At 38.3% G+C, this 15,012-nt stretch overlaps 1 protein-coding gene across 2 annotated transcripts in view; it reads left to right on the top strand.

The window, feature by feature from the left end:
- Positions 1–15,012, top strand: part of LOC145354499 (metal transporter CNNM2-like) — a 281,922-nt gene that overhangs the window by 139,992 nt on the left and 126,918 nt on the right. The window contains exon 2 of one of the 2 annotated variants that reach the window (XM_080205921.1): positions 7,763–7,897. The exons of the other annotated variant lie outside the window; for it this stretch is intronic. Within the exon in view, the coding sequence (XP_080062047.1) occupies positions 7,763–7,897 (135 nt within the window). The remainder of the gene's footprint in view (positions 1–7,762; positions 7,898–15,012) is intronic. 2 annotated transcript variants of the gene reach the window in all.

Here is a 15,012-nt window from a genome sequence, read left to right on the forward strand (position 1 = left end):
GGTATACAGCTGCCCACAGATGTACTGGCAAGCTGCAGGTTCAGATTTTCAGTCTTTCACCACTTTTATCCAGAGCACCATCTACAAGGGACCCAAGGAGGCAGTCATGTAAAGAATCCTCACAGATTTTAAAGCAGAACATGAAACACAGGAACTATAAATGGCATTTAAATCATCGTACAAGAAGTGAATTAACCCAAGTCATATGCGTGGGATTAGGTGAAAAACATAAAAGACCAAACCATAAAAATGATAATTTTGGAAAACATTAAACACATTAATTTCCACCTTCAAAATTATTTTTTTGGAGGCAGAGAGCTGTTCAGAAGTAATTATGACTTGACATACAATGTAAAAATTTAGCTACTCTTGATTGAACAAGGCTCAAATTTTTCCATTAGTCTGTTGTGCGATTAGTGGGTAATTAGTTCACTTTCCTGCCATGGACCATTGCTTACAAACTACAACAGCAGAACTTCTGGAGGAGCATGGTATCAGAGATGGTGGCTTCTGGATTTGTGTGTTTAATTGTGTATGTGGGAATAGCAGACGTCAGTTTTACTCCATGGTGAATGCTGACAACTTCATTAGTGTAGGCAGTAAAATCTAGGCCATTTTTGCATGTGTTTCTTGTGGTGGAGAAGGCAGAGAACCTTACTCTGTACTCAAAACAATTTTTAAAAACCTAGTGAAGCCCGTTGTAGATTTTTATTCTAGTTTGCCTTTACCCTTATTATTGCCAATGTGTTTCATCAATAAAAACAGAAAATGCTGAAAGTAATCAGGTTAAACAACATCTGTGGAGAGAGACAGAGTTAACGTTCTGGGCATAGGTTTTGAGCAAGTGGAAATGGAAGAAGGTGAGGAAGAACAAAAGGGAGGTCTCTAATTGAGTAGATGGCTGAGGAGATTAAATTAGAAAATGTTTTGTGGTACAAAAGCAGGGGTAATGGGTGTAATAACGAAATGAAAGTTACATCCAGTTCAGATTAATTCCAATGCAAAGTGAAAGAATAAAGAAAGAAGCCAGAAAGACTGTATTAACAATAAAAAAGGAACAAAGTGGAGGCAGAAGTTACGATACAAAATTGTTGAATTTAATGACGAGTCCTGAATTTTATAAGTGCAAAGTCAAACGATGAGATACTGTTTCTGGAGCTTAGAACACTTAGAAGCCAAGGACAGAAGTCTCAAAAGAGGAGCAAGATGGAGAATTGAAATGACAAACAACAAGAAGCTCAGGGTCATGTTTGTGGACTGAAAGTTGTTGTTTTGCAAAGTAGTCACCCAGATTGCATTTGGCCACTTCATTGTACAGGAGACCACATCATGAGCAGAGAATAAGATATACTAAATTGAAAGAAGTACAAGCAAATTGCTGTTTCATTTGGAAAGTGTGTTTGAAACATTGGAAGTTGAGAAGGGAGGCATTTAAAGATCAGGTGTTGTGCATCTTGCATTTACGTTGAAAGGTGCCACAAGAAGGCAAGGTTTGGCATGACTGAGGAGTGTTTTTTTTCTATCTTGTTTTTACAGTTCTCTCTCTTCTGATGCTGTCTTTCTCCTTTAAATCTGTGATCATAATCTGTCTTAGAAGCAAACTTTATCTCCACTACAGTCCTATCTTCTTCTTGAATGTGTTGTTGCCTTGCAAATCTGTTTCTATCTTTCCTGGAACTTAATGTTTGAATCTTTCCAATCTGGTATCCCCCAATCACAGTACCAAAGCAGCTGTTACCAAAGTCACAAATGATGTCCTATGTGATGTAACACATATGAATTTTCCCTCTTCTTCTTTTTCTACAGCTGTTGACAATATTGACCATCCTCCTCTAATGTCTCTGTACTGGTGGGACTGTTCTCACTTGTTCCATTCTGATCTATTGTATCATAGCCAGGCAATCATTTGCAATGACGTCTTCCTGCTCCCACACTGTTACCTCTGGTGTCTCCCTGAGGAATTTATTCTTGACCCTATTATATTTCTTACCTATAATGTTGCCCCTCCATGACTGTATGTGAAAGTGTCGATAGTAGTCATGATGTGGGAATGCCGGCGTTGGACTGGCGTAAACACAGTAATCAAATAAATCGGTTGGACTAAAACCTGGTGTTGTCAGACTTTTTACTGTATGTGAAAGTACAGCACTGGTTTTGTATGTAGATGATGAAACCCAACTCTACCTTGACATTGGCTCTCTCGATACCTCTGTTGTTTCTAACTTACCAGGCTGCTTGTCCAAAATCCAGTAGCGACTAAACAGAAATTTCCCCCAGTTAAGGAAGTTGATGGAAGATTTGATAGAAATATTCAAAATCATGAAGAGTCTGGACTGATTAAATGGAGAAACTATTTCCACTTGTGAAAGGATTGAGAATGAGAGGGCACAGATTTAAAGTAATTACCAAAAGAAGCAAAAGCTATGTTAGAAAACATGTTTTCACACAGCAAGTGCTTAGGGCCTAGAATGTGCTATCTGAGCGTGCGGTGGAGACTGGTTCAGTCAGGATTCAAGAAGGAATTGGATGAAAAGAAGCAATATGCAGAGTTATGGGGCAAGACATGACAATGGCACTAGTTGAAATGTTCATTTAGTGAGACAGTGCAGACATGATGGACCAAATGGCCGCCTCCTGTACTGTGACAATTCTGTGAATTAAATAGCGGGAAAACAGAAACAACTGTTTTCGGCCCCGTCTCCAAGTCATTCCTTCACCACTAATTCCATTCCTTTCCCTGGCAGTAGTCCATGATTAACCCACGCTGTTTTGTGATCTTGTTGTCATGTTTGACCTCAAGATGAACTGATCCTGTGTTCATGCCATTATTTAAACCCACAGCCCAGCATTTCCTGCCTGAGCTCATTTGTTGTTAAAACCCTCATTCAGCCTACCTCGCCTTGATATTTCAATGAAGTCCGTCTGTTCTCCTACATGCTATCCTCTGTAAACATCATCTAAAACCTTGCAGCCTGTGCCTTAACTTGGACCAAGTCCTATTCACTTTCATCCCTGCGCTTGTCAATTTACGTTGGCTCTTGGTCAAGCAAACTTTTGATTTTAAAATTCTCATACTTGTTTTCCGATTCCCTCATATCCTCGTCCGTCCCTATCTCCTCCACCCCTCAGTTCTTGGAAATCTCTGCACTCTTCTAATTTGGTCTCTTGTTTTAATTGTAACACCGCTTCTGACTGTGCCTTTGGTTGCTTAGGCCCTAAGTTCTGGACTATCCTGTCTATAGCTTGCCATCTCTTTACCTTGCTCTTCTATAAGGCATTCCTTAAGACCTATCTCTTTGGCCAAGGTTTTGACCATCATACTGAATATCTCCTTGCATGGCTTTTGTAATGTTCTTGTGAAGCACCTTGGGATGCGCAAATACATTAAAGGTGCTACATAAATATATATTGCTCCTGTTTCCAGAAAACCCAGATCTGTAATGTTTACAGCTGAATGTTTATTCTCCTTGTGTCCTAATTTATATTCGTAATGATGTTGTTTTTCCCTGAAGCTCATTTGTCATTTAGTAGAACAGAACTTGAGTATTTCTGAAAGAAAGAGACAGCTATCAAAACTTTTTGTCTTGCATGCATCAGGATAGCTCGCAAAAAATTTTAACTATAATAGAACAACAATTTATACTGCATGAAAAGAGGGTGCTGGTTGGTTGACAAGTGGACACTGGTAGAGGTGCTGCCATGAAGAATGCAACAAGAAACAGTTAACTGCCTAGCTTTGTTCAAATTCAAACTGGGCAGGTTGATTCTGGGCAGGGCATTGCTCTGGGAAATGAATCAGGGGATGACTGTTCCCTAAGCTTCTGTTCAGTTAAAAAGGGCACAATGTATGGATGTGCTGCTTTTGCCTGTAAAGTACAGGGCCTTGTGTGTGAATAAAAACGGCTCCAAGCATGCTTAGGTGAGCCACACTGCAAACGTGAATATCTTTTAGTGTACTTCTTAGCACAATCACGATTGTTTAGCAGGTGTTGTCTAATTGCGGAATCGCATCTAATGTTGGACATTGTTTTGAGTTTTGCAAGTACAGGCTAGTTTGATACGATCAGTGTTTTGCCTGTTGTAAACAGCTGGAGGGGCATGCTTTTTCATAAGATCCACCAATCATTGGAACGTATGGCCTATATATCTGGCATCACACTGGCTCTGATATACAAATACCACATTAGTATGATAGGCAGAACATTTTTTGGCTTGCTGCAGCATCCTATTGCAGGGAATACTACTCGTGTTACTACGCATAGTAACACCTTGTAGTGGCTAGCTTCACGACAGACATATAGGTGTCTACAGAGGTTTGGGGGTACAGTTCATTCCTTGATCAATTAGAGAAGACCTGCTTGGTTTGAAACTGGGTAGTTCATTGTTCCATGCTACATTCTCTGAGCAGTGAGCACTCTGAAAGCTAGTGGCTTTTGCTACCAAATAAACCTGTTGGAATTTAACCTGGGTTTTATGAGACTTCTTACTGTGTTTACCCCAGTCCAATGCCGTCATCTCCACATCATGCCTTCATTAAGCAGAGTCCACTTGTCAACTAATCAGCACTCTCTTCTCATGCAGTATAAATCATCTTTTTCAGCTGCAAATTCTTGAGCTATCCTGATGAGTGCAAGACAAAAAAACTTTGATAGCATGTTTTCTTTTCTGCAATGACTTACTTGGTAGCGGGGTCATCCATTTGAGACAAGTTTGACAAGATGTTTTCTCTGAATGTCATGAGGTTTTGGAACTCTTCCTCAAAAGATGGCGGAAGCAGAGCATTTGGTTATTGTTAAGGCCAAGGTAGATAGATTCTTGATAAGCAAGGGGTGAAAGGTTATTGGGGGTAGGCAGCCTGGTGGAGTTGAGGTTACAATTAGATCAGTGATTTTATTGAATAGCAGATCGGTCTTCAGGGGCCAGATAGTCTACTGCTGCTAGTTTGAATGAATGTATTTCTGGTGCTGTCTGCATTTTATTTCCGATTTGTTGTTAGCTATGGTCATCATTGATTAATTGAGAGATTTTTGGAGGCAACTGTTTCATCAAAACATAATCCCCTTCCTTGCATAGATTAAGGAGGTTTTCAAGAAATAGTCTTTTTGTAACCCCTTGAAAGGTAGAACTACTAAAATAAGGCTATTTTGCCATGATGTGTGTTTGGCTGTTTTTTAAATAGTGAATACATATGACAAACTTAAAAAAAATGAAGTTGTTTGTGAATTTATTCTGTAGTGGATGACATTAGGATATATGATCATTGATTGCATTTAAAACTGGCTTGAAAAGCACAGAACTAGGATCTCACAATCTGTGTATGAACACTAAGTGACAGAAAAACTCAACACAATTCTATATCGTAGAAGCACATGTTAAGAATAATCTTTAATTTCTGATAGGACAGCTGTAATGGATAATGGAATATTGGGAAAAGGTAATAAAAATACATTTTGGAAGTCCTTGATAAGTTCTTCTGAAATATTTAATGCCTATATAGAAAAAAAATCTTGCAATTATATAGGTTGGAATCTTGCGGCCATTCAGCCGATGGTATTTTCGCATCTCGCTGCTGTGAACGGAGATTTGGCTGCATGCAAATTCTTTGACCTTGCTGCAGTGGGAGTGTGGTATGAATGGCCCGGAAGACCATGCCTATAGTTGTTATCACATCTTGCCACAATTACATGGCATTAGTATCCACCTATGCAAGATAATGCAACATTCATTTAGTGGTTGTCAGCTTAAATTAGGTGCTTAAACTGAGGAATAGAACTCAAACCCAACCTTGACCTGGAGGAGACAGTTCTACCAAGCTGACATTTACATCTTTTGTCATACTATTAATCTATTAAGCTTTGTACCCAGTAAGGAAGGGCTGATCCATCGTTCATTTCTGGCACTGAAAACACCTCATTTCTGTCAGTAGCTTTCTTTGCATATAGGTTGGTTGAAATCTCGACCTTATTTGCCCAAAAATGTTTAGGCTATGTCAGTTGAAAATTCTAAAACTAAGATTGATAGATTTTTCATTGGTGAGGGTATCAATAGTAGGTAAAGTCAAGACGCAGATCAGCCGTTGAATGATTGAACAGGCTGAAATGGAGTGAATAGCCAACTCTTTATAAGCACAGTATCTGTAGAAGACATGGAGACAAATATTTGTAGTTGTGTAGTTCAAAAGGTTGTGTAGATGTCAAATATTTAAACACAATTGGTGAATGTATCCTGTCCAAGTTGCATAACTATTTAGTTAAAAAAGTAAAAGTACTGCTATTTTTGAAACTTGAAAAGTTCTGAATTAAATGCCAGTTTTCTCCCATTAGCAAAGTTGTTCAACTGTTGAACAGATTGCAGCCACTTATCTTTGAGTGCAATACCAATGAAGTGCACTTACAATAGGGAGCTGAACAAGCTGAACAAATAGCATTGACTAATTTGAATCATATTAAATTAAATGACCCAATGGAATATCTTACCATTGTTCATTTCTATTTTCAAACTATAATTTTATAATTGCCAAAATAAGCTTTACATGACTGAAAAGCAAAACAGGCGCTTGAAATGACCTGTGGATATAGAACATAGAACACTACAGCACAAACAGGCCCTTCGGCCCACAAGTTGCGCTGATCATATCCCTACCTACCAGGCCTATCCATAACCCTCAATCCCATTAAATCCCATGTACAATCTTTTTATAGAATCCAATTTAAACTGCTGGATAGATTTTCTCTCTTGCAAGATTATTTAAAATTGCTCATTAATGCTCCCTTGAATTCGAGATGAGTTGAAAGGTGTGACTTGTCTAATAACTCAATCTTATTCTGACATTTCATATGGTCTAATATGACCTGCTATGACAAATTGCTCTCTCTTGCATCATGCCAGTGATTTTAATTGATCGTGTGCTGCTTATTTACTCAGGCACATTTGATTTTGAAGGAGGTTTTAAGTGAGCTGAAGAAAGTTTGAATAAATAACATTTAAAGCAAAGGTTGTGAAACAAATTTGAAATTCTATTCTTTTGCAGTGCTATGTTGATTATTGTCATATCTTTACAAAATTCAGTCCAAAATTATTGTGGCAATATTTTTATATGAAACAATGGATAAGTGTGTTGGGTTTTGTGGACTTATATTCTTTGACTTTGAGCAGTAACTGGCGAGTGTCTTTCTTGAACATGTTTTTAATTATCTGTGAAAAAGTGATACATTTATAATTTTGCAAAAACTTGAAAGTGTCTTGCCCCCGGCATAGCCACTGTGCCTGAGAGATTGGTAATCTTTACTTAAAGGGTAGTTTGTAGGATCATTTTTCCACTTTGGGCTTGAGGTTATACTTTTCTGACCAACTGCTGGACAAAATTAGCCTGTTGTCCAGTGAGCTGACTATTTTTTTGTGGTTAGCTCAATTGACTCTTAATTTATAGTTGCCTGGCCATCTTTTGGCCTTGTATAGGAAGCTAGGCTAAAGGGCAATGTGAAAAGTATGACTGGCAAGTCTGATTTAAAGAAATGGATGCACTTGGAAGCATCATATTGCATACGGGGACAAATATTATTTCAGGCTTTATGTTTTAGTTTTTTGGGGATGATATGAAGAATAGAAAGTAGATTTGAATCAAAAATTATGTGTAAGGAAATCAAGTAGCATGGCACAAAACATATTCTGTGGGCAAATAATGGAGTGATACAGCACCCAACCCACTGTTTGATGCTGGAAAAATGGATGTATGATATGGTTCCCCTTTTTGACACTTCAGGGCAGCCTCCCCAGACGACAGTGGTGTACCATTTTTGGCAGCAGCTGGTGACCAGGCTCAACGCTGCATACACTGTCTGCAAATCCTGGGAACAGATGCGCAAGAAGATGGCACACTTAAAGAAATATGGCGAAGGTAAGACTACCCGACAGTACCATATATCGGGTAGATGGCCCAAAACTGCATGGCACAAAATATTGCCTGTTCCATACTTATTGCTTGCCTTTTTGGGCCCTCACACAAACTTGCAGCTATTTTATTGCACCTAATGCATATGCATACCTCAGTGGGGCAAATCTTCAAAATGCAAAATACGATTGAATGCCTTGCCACATGCAGCTTCCAAGGTCAGAACACCTCAGTTCATTGTAAAAATCCTGAGCTGCATGGTATGTTGTCACTTACTGACACTGAGATTGGCGTGCAAGTGTGTACGTGTTTGTCACTATGCATGTGCTCCTTCAACTTTTGGCATTTCAAGACTGCTATCTGTACAATATGATGGCACAAGGCCCTAATATTTCAGTGTACCTGGTAACCTGCAGAAAATGCCTCTGACCCGATGGGCCTCTTTTTACAATACAATAGGTTTCTTCCAGGAATATGCTGTCTGTAAATCTGCTCCATTAAAGCTGAGGTATGTTTATCTAGCCAGTTATGTAAAATTACATAGCCTGCTCTGATGCTGTAAATCCTCTATGGCCCAATATGCCTATTTGTTCAGAGTCCCCCTTGCACAACAGGAGAATTTACACTTCTTCCAAAAATTCCTATCCCTCCAGCAGCCTGCTGTTCTCTCCAGAATGCACTGGAAGAGACTTAATAAGATGTCTAGTTTGGTCCTGTTCCTGTAAGTGAATGGCCAATGGATTAGGCTCCCTAGGCAATAGTGGAAGCTGTTAGCATTACTTCACACAAATGAAAATTAGATATCTTTTCAGAAAATCACATTTTGGGTTGCAGTATATATAAAATTTGAAAAATTACATGCATAGCGTGCTTGAGAAGAAAAAGCAGACTATGGATTAGTGGTTCTTAGAACTCTCCTTCACTCGGTTGTTTGATCTCATATCACTTCTGGGTTGGTTGTTGGTAAACCAATTGAGATAAAAATTGAAGATATTTTGCTATGTTAAAGATGCTATAATACAAATTGTTGTATTAAGCATAGTTTCTCCATATGTGTGCAAGGGGAAATACATCTTCTATTCCATAACATCCCACATGAAAACAGATAACATATCTTTTGGGAGCAAGACCTGGCCTTCCATGAATGAGAACAAAGTAATGGAAGGCAAGAAAGATAATTGCTGGAAGTTCTACTTGCAACATAATCAGACACAGGATACCAGATGTACTTTAAAGATTAGATTTCAGCAAAGTTTAACTGGTCTTGATGCATAAGTGCTGTGAACTGCAGGCACAAAGGCACTTCACTGCACATATTGTAGTCACTTAAGGTCATATCCTGGGAAGCTACCAAGACCTTGACAAGCATTGCCATCCACTGGACCTTGCCATATGTCTCTTTAGTCAGCAATAAAAGAATGTACTGCAATTGATAAAGTTACACTGAACTTATTTCAAGTGTTGAGCTACCATTTGTGCAAGGGTACTAACTGTAACAATCATGAACAAAGTAACCATGGGACATTTGCTATCTGAACAAGTTGTACTTGGAGATTTGAGTCCACTTTCTGCTGCTGGCTCCCACTAAAAGGTGCTAGTGAATTGTACTGAGAACTTTAGCAACTGCCAAATGATACACGACTCTTTCCCACTCTTTTCTCCCCATGTCTCTTCCACCCAAATTCTCATTCCCCAAAAGACCCTGGGAAATGAAACAAAACAAAAACTGATCTACGTATTTATTTAGTGGCCTTAAAAATAAATGACTTGTTTCGGTCATGAATCTATGCAGTAGTTTCTTTGCAGCTGCCACCTGGTCTTATGCTGTCATCTGCTTTCCGATTCTTTGTGTTCCTCTTGTTCAAATATTATCTAAATTCCCTTTCACGGTCTCTAACAGTGCTTAGATAGTTTCACTTCCTAACCATCTTTCGTTCAATGGTTTTGTAACCTAATATGATCAACCTATCAACCTATCTTTATGATTTTAAATTTAAGTCCTTATGCCAACTGGCGGAAGCATTTTGTCACTGTTTACCTTTTCACAATTCTCAGTATTTTTGAAGACTTGCATCAAGTTTAATGGGAAAAAAAAATCTCCAGTCACTCTTCACCTTTGGTGGCATCTGAGTGAGCAAATGCTGCAATTTTCCATTCCTTCTCTTGCTGTGTAGCTAAGATCTAGCACACTAAATTCAATTTTAACCTCATTAAATAGCATAAAGTAAAAAAGCATCAAAACAGCAGATTCTATTTATTTATTTCTTAGTCTTATTTACTTATGCTACCAACCTTTACAATCTGTATGTCTGCATCCTTGCTTTAAGTTCCTATCATTTACAATATATTTCATTTGAAAATGCAATGCTTCATTTTTGTAAATATTAAACATTAAAATACATTTGTGTAGATTCTGTAGAGTCAGAGGTTTACAGTATGGAAATAGGTCCTTTGGCCAAACTTGTCCATGTTGCCCAGCTTTTACCATTAATCATCCAAATTGCCCACGTTTGGCCCATATCCCTCTATCCCCATCTTACCCATGCAGCTGTTTACATGCTTTATAGAAGCCAAAATTATGCCCGCTTTTACTACTGCTCTGGCAATTTGTTCCCAACACTGACCATTCTCTGCCCTCTGAATGAATAGCCATCAACTTTCGTCATCACAATTTAACCATACCTCTAATTTGATGTTATCAACAAATATTTTTGCTTTTACAAGTCCTAACTCGGGATTATTTATGTACGTACTAAGTAAGAGCGTCTAAAGGTAGGTCACTGTGAAACCTATACCATATTTTTCCAGTCCTTGAAACATTCTTTTGCACTTATCCCCCCCATCCCCTCCCAATCTTGAGGTGGCCTCAGCCACTTTAGTTAGTTCCATGTGCTATTATATTCACCTTAAGTTCTGTGTGTGATGTATTTTTCAGTGCATTTAAACAAAAAATCCATGTGAGGATTAACTAATGCTTTGTCTTTATCCATTCTTTTAACTTCTAAAAATTCTTCAAGGTTTGCCAAGCATGACCTGTCTCTTAGAAATTCAGGCTGGCCCTGATTAACCGGTGTCTCTTCAAGTGCTTAATAATTCCACCCTATTGTAGATTCTAGCAAAATGAACTAAAGGAAATTAATTTTCGGACTTTTTTCAAAGTGGAGAATTTACATATGTTACCTTTCTATCTTCAAAACATTTTCAGTTTCAGGACATTGAAATGTTATAGTTGTGATTTTCATTTTCGTTGGTTTCTCCAAGGATCTTCAGATGCAAACAATCAGATGCCCATGAATTGTCTATCTCAAGTTTGAATAATGTTTTGAATACAATTTGTTTTGAAACCTGTAATGATCTGGATGTAGATGTTAGGACCATGATCTGCATATTTGCAGATGGAATGAAGGTAGACTGAGCATTAAACAAATTATTGGAGCTTGTAACAAGTGCAATGTAATAGCTGTGGAGGATTTTAGTTTTTATGTTGATTGAACCAATCAAATTGGTCACTCAAAATGAGTTTGTAGAATGCTTTTGTCAGTTTTCTGGATCAACATACAACCAACTAGGATGAAGCTAAAATTTAGATCTAGTATTGCACAAATGAGATAGGGTTAAATAGTAATATTATAGTAAAAGACCCACTGGGAAATAATGATCATGATGCAATTGAATTCAACATTAACTTTGAAAACAACATACTCCAATCACTATTAAGAATCTTAAACTTAAAACCAATTGCATAGGAATGAGGGAAGAGCTGCCGAAGGTTGATTCGGTCAATAGACTAAATATATGGGCGTAAATAAACAGTGGGACATACTTAAAGAAATAATTCAAAATATTCAACAAAAGTATATTCATTTAGTAGTGCAGAACTTGAGCCTTGAAAAAAGACATGCTGTTGTGATGATATGCATATATTTTTATATTTGTGTCAGTGTGTCCAGGGTTAATCAATGGTGTGGGGCGGGGGAGGTGGGGGTCGTAGGAGTCATATTGTCTGTAGAATCTAAGAGATGAAAGACTAAAGGTAATATTATTTTGCATTTTGTACTGAGGCTTTTGCTGGCTCTTAGCTTACAAGGAAACAGTAGATCTGAAATTTGCATCTGGGGATGTGTTTTGAAATTGATTTGTAGCTGTTGCATTTCTAAAGCAGTCTCGAAGGCAATGATGAACACTTACATCTTACGTGAGATTTGTGAACAAACAGGCAGTTGTTTTAAAATTTTATTGATTTGAAATCAGAGGTGAAATAGGAAAATGAAATGTTTTGATTAGTTCTGGGAAATCGCGGATTGTATTTCTGTTTAAAGTGAAAGCAATTTCTCAGTTGGGGTAAAATTTCCTGGATTTTATAGAACGTAGAACATTACAGCGCAGTACAGGCCCTTTGGCCCTCGATGTTGCACCGACCAGTGGAACCAATCTAATGACCCTCTAACCTAAACTATTCCAATGTTATCCATATGCCTGCCCATTGACCATTTGAATGCCCTTAAAGTTGGCGAGTCCACAACTGCTGCAGGCAGGGCATTCCACGACCGTACTACCCTCTGAATAAAGAACCTACCTCTGACATCCGTCCTATAATTACCACCCCTTAATTTAAAGCTATGTCCCCTTGTGTTAGCCATCATCATCCGAGGTAAAAGGCTCTTACTGTCCACCCTATCCAATCCTTTGATCATCTTGTATGCCTCAATTAGGTCACCTCGTAACCTTCTTCTCTCTGATGAAAATAACCTCAAGTCCCTCAGCCTGTCCTCATAAGACCTTCAATGAGTCAGTGAGACCTTCAATAAGACCTTTATGGCTAAGGATCTATAAGGCCCATTGCCAAAAGTATTGTGTACTTTTGAAGCATTTTGGGGGTTATTTTGTAAGAATTCATTCTAACAATCGTTTATCTTGCCTGTTTAAGTTTTATCTTTTTCTTTCAATAAACATTTTGGTTCTTCAAATTGTAGAAGTTATCTCTGGAGTCCTTTTATTTATTCAGTAGCTTTCCCTCCTTATTTCTACAATATAGAAAATGCAACTTGATCAGTCTAGATCGATTTCAATCTGAGATCTGGCTTGTTCAGCGTTAACATCAGCTAAGTTATAACATTGTTAAAGCTTTTTGACTGGACCTCAGCAGGACAGTTCGCAAGAATACCAAACTGTCAACTGACAGTTATCTACTGAGATTTGTTTAAACTCAAACCATGCAGATTGAACACTCTTAATTTAGTTGTCTGTGTAATTCTTAAAATTATCATTGAGCTCCCAGTGTGGCTCATTTGTGTGCTAGAAGCTATGTTTATTAATATACAGGTTCTTGTCCTTTGCAAATGGAAGGAGCATGTACACACGTGCCTTTTTGTGACAGCCATTCCATGCTTTGTTCCCCAGGGAAATGCCTTGACAAATCAATCAGAGTCAAACTGTTTGCATTGAATTCAGACAAATCTAGGCAGTTAACGGAGGCATTCTCCATTGCAATACCTCTACAACTCAGGAGTCCACTTGCCAACCAATCAATAGGTTCTTCTAATGTGGTTTAAATTGTTTTCCCTTTACAATTTGGTGTAATTGCAAATTGCTGTGATCAGTGCAAGACAGAAAGCTTTGACAGTGTGTCTTTTCTCTCAGTACGAAAATACATTTTATTGAAAACAAACTGGATGACCCATCCTTGACTTAAGGTTAAGGATAATGTTAGATTAAAAGACACCGATAATGTTGCAAGGAATATGAAGTATGTGATTTGATTTGATTTATTATTGTCATATGTACTAATATATGGTGAAAAGTATTGTTTCCCGCATGCGCTATGCAGACAAAGCATACCATCCATAGAGAAGGAAATGAGAGACTGCAGAATGTAGTGTTACATTCATAGCTAGGGTGTAGAGAAAGATCAACTTAATGCAAGGTAAGTCCATTCAAAAATCTGATGGCAGCAGGGAAGAAGCTGTTCTTGAGTCAGATGGAACGTGACCTCAGACTTTGGTATCTTTTTCCTGATGTAAGAAGGTGGAAGAGAGAATGTCTGGGGCGTGTTGGTTCCTTAATTATGGAAAATGTAGATGGAGTCAATGGATGGGTGGCTGGTTTGTGTGATGGATTGGGCTATATTCACAACCTTTTGTAATTCCTTGTGGTCTTGGGCAGAGCAGGAGCCACACCAAGCTATGATACAATCAGAAGGAATGCTTTCTATAGTGCATCTGTAAAAATTGGTGAGAGTCATAGCTGATATGCCAAATTTCCTTAGTCTTCTGAGAAATTAGAGGCATTGGTGGGCTTTCTTAACTATAGTGTCGGCATTGGGGGGGACCATGTTGTTGGTGATCTGGACACCTAAAAACTTGAAGCTCTCGACCCTTTTTACTTTGCCCCCGTTGATGTAGACGGGGGCATGTTCTCCTTTACACTTCCTGAAGCCGATGACAATCTCCTTTGTTTTGTTGATATTGAGGAAGAGATTATTGTTGCCACACCAGATTCTGTATCTCATTCCTGTACTCTGTCACATCATTTTTGAGATCCGACCCATCACGATGTGTCATCAGCAAACTTGAAAATTGAATTGGATGGGAATTTGGCTACACAGTCATAGTTGTATAAAGAATACTTTGCAGCTTTCGAAGCCTGCAAAGGGCCACCATAAATTTGTTCAAATGGGAAAAAAAAAGGATGAGAGTAAATTAACCAGGAATATCGGATTGTGAACTTCTACAAATATATAAAAAGGCTAAAGTAAACATCCATCAGATGTCCACTGTAGGCAGAAACATGATAAGTCATCAAAGGGAATGAGAAAATTAGAGTAATTGCCACTGTCTTCACAGTAGAAGACACAAGTTAAATGCCAGAAATAGGGAGTAACATGGGGCTATGAGTGTGAAATTAAGGCATTTGATAAGGTGCCACACAAATGTTAATGCACAAGATAAGCATAGGTAAAGACTTGATTATTTAATGGGAAACAGAGCGTAGGGATAATAGCATGTTTTCAAGTTGGTAGGCTGTGCCTCATATTGTACCTCAAGGATCAGTGCTGGGATCTCAGCTGTTTAAATTATTTAATGACAAACGAGAGAGTAATGTACCTAGGTTTGCTGACAATT

The sequence above is a fragment of the Carcharhinus amblyrhynchos genome, chromosome 17 (genome assembly GCF_965287045.1).
Source record: "Carcharhinus amblyrhynchos chromosome 17, sCarAmb.v2.hapA, whole genome shotgun sequence".
Lineage (NCBI taxonomy): Eukaryota > Metazoa > Chordata > Chondrichthyes > Carcharhiniformes > Carcharhinidae > Carcharhinus > Carcharhinus amblyrhynchos.